The sequence below is a fragment of the Miscanthus floridulus genome, chromosome 18 (assembly GCF_019320115.1).
Source record: "Miscanthus floridulus cultivar M001 chromosome 18, ASM1932011v1, whole genome shotgun sequence".
Lineage (NCBI taxonomy): Eukaryota > Viridiplantae > Streptophyta > Magnoliopsida > Poales > Poaceae > Miscanthus > Miscanthus floridulus.
This window is the reverse complement of record NC_089597.1, coordinates 107,396,083-107,405,609: the sequence shown is the minus strand read 5'-3', so window position 1 is coordinate 107,405,609 and position 9,527 is coordinate 107,396,083. Positions and strand designations below refer to the sequence as shown.

The following is a 9,527-nucleotide window of genomic DNA, read 5'->3' as shown; positions in this document are numbered from 1 at the left end:
TGCAACTGTGTACGCCGCCCCTTGGATTCTCTACGTACACCACCATGCTCGCATGCCTTGCTTTAGTTGATTAACAGCTCAATTATTGGAGTACTAAGCACGAACACTGTGAGTCTCTGCGATTATCTTATTAAGAACCTGTCGCGCGAGCATCGATCGCCTCCTATATAACTATCTCTTGAGCTTCTGTTCTCACACTTTGTTGACGGTTTGCGTCAGCTACCAGCAGATCTTTGTAGAAAGGAAAACCAAAGGAATAGCTAGCTGGCCACCGTACCACAAGCACAAGCTAAGCAGCAGCTATCAGCGTCGTCGTCGTCGTCGCCGCCACCGCCGCGATGATCACCGGGCGGGACATCTACGACGTCCTGGCGGCGATCGTGCCGCTGTACGTGGCCATGTTCCTGGCGTACGGGTCGGTGCGGTGGTGGGGCATCTTCACGCCGGACCAGTGCTCCGGCATCAACCGCTTCGTGGCCGTCTTCGCCGTGCCGCTGCTCTCCTTCCACTTCATCTCCAGCTGCGACCCCTACGCAATGCAGTACCGGTTCCTGGCCGCCGACTCGCTCCAGAAGGTCGTCATCCTGGCGGCGCTGGCGGTGTGGCACAACGTGCTCTCCCGCTACCGCCGGGGCGCGGCGGCGTCGTCGCTGGACTGGACAATCACGCTCTTCTCGCTGTCCACGCTGCCCAACACGCTGGTGATGGGCATCCCGCTGCTCCGCGCCATGTACGGCGACTTCTCGGGCAACCTCATGGTGCAGATCGTGGTGCTTCAGAGCGTCATCTGGTACACGCTCATGCTCTTCCTCTTCGAGTACCGCGGCGCCAAGGCGCTCATCTCCGAGCAGTTCCCGCCCGACGTCGGCGCCAGCATCGCCTCCTTCAGGGTCGACTCCGACGTCGTCTCGCTCAACGGACGCGAGGCGCTGCACGCGGACGCCGAGGTCGGCAGCGACGGCCGAGTCCACGTCGTCATCCGCCGCTCGGCCTCCGCGTCCACCACGGGCGGCGGCGGCGGCGGCTACGGGGCCGCGCGCTCCGGCGTCGGGTACCGACCCTACGGCCCGTCCTCGGCCATGACCCCGCGCGCCTCCAACCTCACGGGCGTCGAGATCTACTCGCTGCAGACCTCGCGGGAGCCCACGCCCCGCGGCTCCAGCTTCAACCAGTCCGACTTCTACGCCATGTTCAACGGGAGCAAGATGGCCAGCCCGCTCGCGCAGCCCGGGACCGCCGGCGCACGCGCGACGGGGCTCGACGAGCAGGTGGCCAACAAGTTCGCGTCTGGGAAGGGCGGCGACGCCACGGCGTACCCCGCGCCCAACCCCGGCATGATGCCACCGCCACGGTACGCCTACTGTCTGACCATTTTTTTTTTGTTCGCTAGTGCTTCCGTTCCTTGAAATTTGTCTTATGTATGTTGAATCTGCTAATGATGATAAACTTGGAATTTACATTTGGCAATGATATTATTAGGAAGAAGGAGTTCGGGGGCTCCAATTCCAACTCCAACAAGGAGCTGCACATGTTCGTGTGGAGCTCCAGCGCGTCGCCCGTGTCGGAGGCCAACCTCCGCAACGCCGTCAACCACGCCGCCTCCACCGACTTCGCTGCCGCGCCACCGCCACCGATGCCGATCGACGGCGCCACCCCAAAAGGTGACACACCATACACCAACATTCCTTCCTCTGACTTCCTCTGTCACAACAGGCGGCGGTGAAGGTGATCGCAGCTAGCACACTTTAAGATCGTTAGCAAGCACTGATCAATTAATGTTGTCCGTCGTCCCTGTGTGTCATCTCCTTACTTCAGGCGTGAGTGGGACTGTGACGCCGGACAAAAAGCCGGACCCCGGGGCCAACGGCGGCGACCTGGAGATCGAGGACGGCCTGAAGAGCCCCGCGACGGGCCTGGCCGCCAAGTTCCCTGTGTCGGGCTCGCCGTATGTGGCCCCGCGCAAGAAGGGCGCCGACGCGCCGGGGCTGGAGAAGGCCGCGCACCCGATGCCGCCGGCAAGCGTCATGACGCGCCTCATCCTCATCATGGTGTGGCGGAAGCTCATCAGGAACCCCAACACCTACTCCAGCCTCATCGGCCTCGTCTGGTCCCTTGTCTCGTTCAGGTGCGTGCAAACTTTAAAAACGCTTGCTTGCTCCTACATATCCATCCATGGATTCATCATTCATGCATGAGTAGCTCCTACATGAATTCCAAAAGTATAGCAGTTCAATTCCAGCAAGATTCAACCGAATCCAAAGGGAGGCTTGTCGATTGACTGGGTTCGAGATATATACAAAATAAATCAAGATTATGGCCATGTCCGTTCCTTATTACTACTACTAGGTTGCTTGTTACTCTCTCTAGGATTAGCATTTGCATGTGAGAGCACATGAGAGGGTACGTCCGTCTCGGATCTGGCACATGCAGGGAAGATGCACACGCAGATGCAGGTCTTATGTGTGAGGCCTGGAGCTTTGCAGCAGACCAAATCAGCCGCGGCGGCTGCCGTGTTTGTCTCCATCCATCTGGACGGCACAGACATGATCGACTGACAAGCTCATCCACCATCCATGGACTAAAATGCATGCACGACGCGTCGTGTCTTGAGAAGTACAATCATTTGCATCACTCATCGTTGATCGTTGTACTATTTTACTACTCGAGATGCATGGCAAGGCACATCTAGAGGGGAGCTGAAAACAGCAGGCATTTCTAGGAGGGAGTGGCACATGCTATATATACCAGCATCTGCAATACATTGATTCTGTTAGGGCACTCCCAATCCATGGTTTCCATGGACACTTTCCAAGAGGGAGAGAATATAATTAATGATACTTAGAAACTATCCCTCCCAACCCATAATTTCTATAGCAGTTTCTATGTCGAAGACAACTTAAATACACCAAAAAAAAGAGATGGATCAGATGTGGTAGCAACAAAGTGGCCTACACGTATACATCTAGTTCTATCTCATTCACACATACAGTACAACTTATGCAAACAAAATACTAGCAGTTCATCTCACGTCGAGGGTTCAGTAGAAAATTGTGCAATTAAATGTACCGAGTGCAACTGTAACCTGCTGTTCTAAAATTCATCTTTCTTAAAAGGAAGCAACTAGTGCGAACTGCTACTACGTAGCTATTAGCTGAACTACTTTCTTGACAGAAAAAGAATCAGCTTTTAGAATGGCGTGTGCGCTCACGGTGGGAGTGCAGGCGCGCGCAGCAGGGAGCTTCGCGAGCGCGGGGGGTGCAGGTGCGCGGCTGCATGCGCAGGGATCCACATGGGGGGCGCGACGAGAGTTGAGGAAACGACGCGGAACGGCCCAACGCTAAATACACCGTTTCCTTCTGTCTTGGTGCACGAGAAGACTTCGTTTCTCATATGAGAAACGGTTTCTACTATTTCTCCTCTCTCTCTTCCTTAACTCAGGTGCCACGTCGGTGTTTTTGCTTAGTTGGCAAGGTATTTAATGCTATAGAAACCGCGTGTAGTTTCAGGTTGGGACTGCCCTTATCATGCTTATACTACTGGTTAACATGGACTGATTAACAAATTTTATTTCCTGATATTTCAGGTTCAACATCCAGATGCCCTCAATTATAAAGGGATCAATATCTATATTGTCCGATGCAGGGCTAGGCATGGCTATGTTCAGCTTAGGTACACCGTTGGCATTTTGATGCTTGTTCATTAGACTATTAGAGATGTTATTTACCTCAACCGAGAAATTCTGACGGTGCAACATTTGACCTAGGTCTGTTCATGGCTCTGCAACCAAAGATCATCTCTTGTGGTAAGAGGGTGGCGACGTTCGCCATGGCCGTGAGATTTTTGACTGGTCCGGCGGTGATCGCGGCCACCTCCATCGCCATTGGCCTCCGGGGAGTGCTCCTGCACGTTGCCATCGTCCAGGTTGGCATCAACGCTATACATACCGCGCTCTAATTTCCAAGCCTTTCTAAGGGGGGAAAGTGACAATCATGCATACTGATTACTGTAAATATTGGAACGTGCATGTGATTGATCAACAGGCTGCACTTCCACAAGGCATCGTTCCCTTTGTGTTTGCCAAGGAATACAACTGCCATCCTCAAATACTTAGCACAGCGTAAGCAATTATATGCTCAACGTTTGCAGATATACATCTCGTGCTTAGCTGTTGCAGAAAGTTAACATCTTGCATGCTTGCAATGTGATTTTTTCAGGGTTATATTTGGGATGCTCATCGCGCTTCCGATCACGATACTCTACTATGTCCTTCTTGGAATTTAGATTTCTGGATAGGCAGAGGTAGGATTCTAGGAATGCAGCAGTGAATGCATGCAAAGTGAAACAAATGGGATATCTTGAAGACCTGAAGATCATCTGAGCAGAGAAATAGGGGAAGTTAAATAGGACCCTAGAGAGAAATGCAGAGGAGGAAAAAAAATCCTTGATTCTATTTTTTATATTTTTTTTTGTTACTGTTTTAGATTCAAAGTAAAGGTTAGAGCTTTGAGTACGGAAGATTGAACCGTTAACCGGGCAACTTGGTACTAAAGATTCCTACCAGTTGATTCCTTTGTCCAGAGACACGTGATCTGCAAATTTCTGCCTGATCTCATACGAATTGGGATAAAGTAATAGAAGTGGTTCTCAAATTGCATGGCAAGATCGTCAGACCAATCCAGCCTGACATATTTGGGGAGAGACTTTGGAGCCTGCAGCTTGCTTCGATTCAGTCTCTGGCTCCCTTGCTGCCTGCGTGCACCTTTCCAGATACTAGTAGTAACTCTGTACACTAAACTCTGAATCTGTGTATCTGCCATGGATTATGCTTAGCAAGCTAGTAGTATCTAGTTACAGCATTGTTAATTTGATGTGTAAAGGCATTATGCAGCTTGCATTGAAGAGTCCAAAGCGACTGGCTCCTAGGGATTCAGCGGTGGACCACATGAGGAAGCATCTTCTTGTGATTGTTAATGTTGTTGCCATTTTTTTAGCTTGTCTGCCCAACTCAATTAGTGGTGGTTAACTGTGAGAGGGTCAAATGTCAGCTTGCCGATGGTCTGCTCAAACGCATGTGAAACCTCTGTTTTGTTTTTGCTTCTGCCTGCTAGTGGTCTGTCCTTTGTTGCATGCTTGCAGCATGCATCATCATACAATATTGTCTAGATCAACCAAGCTATGAACTTATTTTAATGAGTGACAGCATAATTAGTCTTCAGCCTGGTTATGCTAAGCGTGATCCTTGATTGCCTCGTGAAGGCCGCCTTCAGAGTCCGGACTATAGGTGAGGAAGGGTGCCAAAAGTTGCTACTTAGTGTGAATATCTGATGTGAAAAGGGAGTGTCATGAATAATGAATTGCATGCGGTCGATTCAGTACCTAGAGTGGCGAATTGCGAAAAGAAAATGTGTGGAGTAGACAAGGTCAAAACATTGCAAGTTGGGTGCTTCGTTGATTGGACATGGACTCCAAATGTCAGCAAAAGTAACCGGTGGTAGAGGCCAGTCAACGGATTCTAATCCAAGGAAGCAGCGGCAATAATTAACCACTTAGACCAGCTCAGGTTGTCTGGGGGATGGATGATTATTGATGGAGTAGTATGCTGCTGCCGCACCGGTTAGTCAAGCACTCCACATCAGTCTTGGAATCTCAAGAAAGATCTGGATATCAGAAATCTTGAGCTCATCGCCTGAACAGCAGGCTTCTCTGTGCTGATCTTGTCCACTCCATGCGTAGATATGCTACGGGTACTGTCCTGGTTCCATCAGTTTACATCGATGACAGATCATTTAGCTTCGTGATAAGCAATTGTATAAACATCAGTATTTGGTTGCCAGAAAGATGAAGGTAAGTGGTCCAGAAATGGATCGGGCGGGCAGTATCCGCGTCCCGTTTCTTGTTTGGGCCGGATGGTTCAGATGACCGGGCCGGTGGGTGGGCTCAGCAGCGAGAGGAGCGCTGCCTTTGTTGTTAGTGGATCGATAGCACCGCCGTGTGGACTGTGGACAGGTCAAATCTCACGCAATATATAGTGTATTGATTGATTCTCTCGGGCATATATATAGTTTTTCTTAGTAAAAAAACTATTATATTAGAAAACAAGGTGACTTATTATTTAACTGTAATGTAATTTAGAATGGGGAGTAGATGACACTCCCTCCCAAATTATAAGTCATTTTAACTTTTTTGGAGAGTCAAAGTATTTAAAGTTTGACCAAATTTATGTAATAAAACATTAATATTTAGGATACCAAAAATAAGTATCATTAGATTCTTAATTAATTGTATTTTCATAGCATATACCTATTTGATGTCATAAATCTTTGTAATTTTCTATAATTTTGGTCAAACTTGAGATGCTTTGGCTCTCCAAAAAAGTTGGAATGACTTATATTTGGAATGGAGGGAGTAGAATAGAAAAATATTTTACTCTCCTAAAGTATTATTGTCGAAGTTTATTTAACCACAACTTGTCTCTTTCGACTCGCGGAGAGGTTTGTCAACATCGTCTTCTGAGTTCACATTTGATCACCGAAATTTAGAAACCAAACAAATTGTCTATTTCGACTCTCAAAACCATTTAGATTACCTCCATGTACCTTGCCCGGTTAGTGTGGTTTGCAACGTGGTTGTATCCTTTTTGCTTTAAAATCAAATCTAGTGAACACCCGATAAGGTTTTTAAACTAAGAAAATATCTTCAAACTTAGAAAAATTGTAAGAAAAATCCTAGAGATAGATTGGCATATGAGAAACCTAAGTAAAATATTTAGAGCTCATGAAAAATATCTTTAAAAGTTTTCGAAAGTTAGATTTATCTCTTGAAACATGGAAGAAATATCTAAAAAAAGGGGAATCCAAAACTTTTTAACGTGTTTAATTACAGTTTGAAAACTTTCCATAACAAAAACACGATATGCAACCAGCATGAATGTGTGCCACATTCACGCTAGTTGCATTTGTTGTGGGAAATCTTAAAATGTTCTTAAACATCAATTAGAATGTTTTAGGAATTTTTTGAATATTTCTAGAAATTTTTTATATTTTCCTAGAGCTAAATCCATCTTTTGGAAGTTTATTGAGATATTTTCATGTGCTCTAGATATTTTATTATGTTTTTGTGTCCCAATTTGTCTCTTAGATTTTTCTTGGAATTCTTAGGAGCTTGAAGATATTTTTTTGGTTTATACAAATCTTATCAGGTTACTGAATTTGTTTCTCAACTAAAAAGGATGAAATCACCTTAAACCCCACTTTTAAGAGGGGTAGGAAGGTAATTTATATGGTTTTGAGAGCTGAGGGAGAAAAGTTATCTGGTTTAGAGTTTAAAAGGAAACCGGGCAGTGTTTGGCTGCACTTTAAGCCGGCTTGTTTGGCTTATTTTTTGAGCCGGAACAGTTTTTTTCTCTCATAATATTTCAACATAAACAGTGTTTTTCAGCATGAACAGTAAATAATCCAGCTCAGCCGAACACTGAGTCCATCGATAGTAAAAGAGAGATAAAAAATGGACTTTTTTAGGGGGCAAAATAACGGCCTACATACCACTCATATCATCCATCCTCTTCTACCTACTTCTTGATTTGTCTCTTATATCTAACTACTGTCGGTACGGGACCCACAGGATACCCCGCAAGGAAGGAAGAAGACCTAGTCCAATTAGAATTCTCCTCCTATAATCTTAGTAGTAGTATTACTCTGTAATCCTACTAGGAACCCTCATTGTAAACCGACTAAGATTCTGGCCTCCTGACTATATAAAGGAGGGCAGGGCACCTTGGATCGAGAGTTCGACAGAGCAATTGTACGACACAATACTTCATAATCAATCCAATGCAAAGGCTAACACCGACTGGACGTAGGGTTGTTACTCGATCTGCGATCGAGGGCCTGAACCAGGATAAATCGACTGTCTCTTGTGTTAACTATCAAGTTCCACATACGCTGAAGCCCGAACATACTGCCCCGGGTACCCCCGTGGCAGGCTATCGGTGGTCAAACATCGACAGCTGGCGCGCCAGGTATGGGCTTTCGGTGACTTTGCATCCGAGAGCTTGATGGACCTCGACAGCATGATCTTCCCAAAGGGATCGATCTTCATCTTCGGTTCATGGATCTGCAAGGCAGGCGACGACGGCAAGCTCCAAGGTCATCTCCTTGAAGAATCAGGTCATCATCAGGATCATTCTATTTCGACGATAATGACAGATCAGTTTTCTAGAAGATTCGCACAGCTCAATCCGACTCAGTTCTCGCAAGATCACATATCCGATTCAAACTCAAGTTCCGCTTCCGAAAGGAAGTCTTATCCGAGTTCTTTTGGAAGACCGAGTTCTTTTCTAACAAAGCTCCGGAACATGACGTCAACCTATCAAGAATACTACTCGGAGTACGCCCAGAATACTTCAAAGAAGTCGGATCTTTTTCTGTTCGGACTCCACAACATGGCAACATCCTATCAGTCATGGCATGAAGGATCCACTTATCCCATACTTAGAATGCCACTGAAGGGAGCCTAGGAAGGTCTTGTTTTAACCATAACATCTCAAGACTGCATCATTCACTGGCCATAAACCGTTCCTGAGGATAACGACGCCCAACTAGTCGATGACACAACAACAGCAATTCTACCCTACCAAGAAGGAGATTCCATCTATGACTTTGAGACCTCTACTGAGGTCATCAACAGCTCTACCAGTACGGAAATCAACGACGATGACAGAACAACTCACGCTAGAGAGGTACTCATGATTCGCCGTCCTCGATCACCGCTGATCCCCCCAGAAGCACCCGACATAAGATCTTCAGACGAATCCGAGTCCAATATATCACCATTTATCCAGGGATACGATGGTGAGACTGAGAGCCAAAGGCAAGCAAGAGAAAGAAAGAACAAATTAAAACAAGGACGACAACGCCGCGCGAAACAACGAAAAGACACATGGATCAAATACGAATCAGACCTGGCAGAGTACAATAGAAGAAAATCAGAACAAGAAATCAAAGAAGGACGAGCAGCGAATACTCCCTACGATAAGATCCGGGAACCACTAGAAGAACTCAGGGCGACCTCACACCCCCAATGAAAAACAAGAACAGCTCTGAGATTTCCTCTGATCAACAGTCTTTAAAACAAACGATGGAAAGGCAACATCTCATGAACAGGAAGATCAAAATCAAAGGAAGTCTGCTTTCGATAGACTAGGACAGGGTGGAAGTCACAACGGGGGAAGCCGAAGAAATCACAGTCAAAATAACCGAGTAGAGCAACCAAGAAAGGAAAGAAGCAGAGCACCTACTCGGACAGGCACACAAAGCTACTCTCGCCAAGATGACAGTTGGCAAGAAGGGGGCGTAGAGTCAGAATATACAGAAGCCAGAACACACGATAGATTTCCCTGTTTTGCAAATAGACTTGCTTCGATTCGACTACCTCATAAGTTCAAACCATCCAACCACTCCAAATACGACGGCAAGACCGAACCAAAGCAATGGCTCAGGATCTACTCTCAATCGATTGAATTAGCCGGA

General features: G+C 46.9%; 1 protein-coding gene across 1 annotated transcript; it reads left to right on the top strand.

The window, feature by feature from the left end:
* Positions 1–262: 262 nt before the first annotated feature.
* On the top strand, positions 263–4,850 carry LOC136521008 (auxin efflux carrier component 2-like). Its single transcript, XM_066514730.1, has 7 exons — positions 263–1,351; positions 1,480–1,661; positions 1,816–2,125; positions 3,584–3,669; positions 3,764–3,921; positions 4,041–4,117; positions 4,215–4,850. Exons 1-7 carry the CDS (start codon positions 339–341, stop codon positions 4,279–4,281), a joined length of 1,893 nt encoding a protein of 630 aa, XP_066370827.1. The 5' UTR covers positions 263–338; the 3' UTR covers positions 4,282–4,850.
* The last annotated feature ends 4,677 nt before the right edge of the window (positions 4,851–9,527 follow it).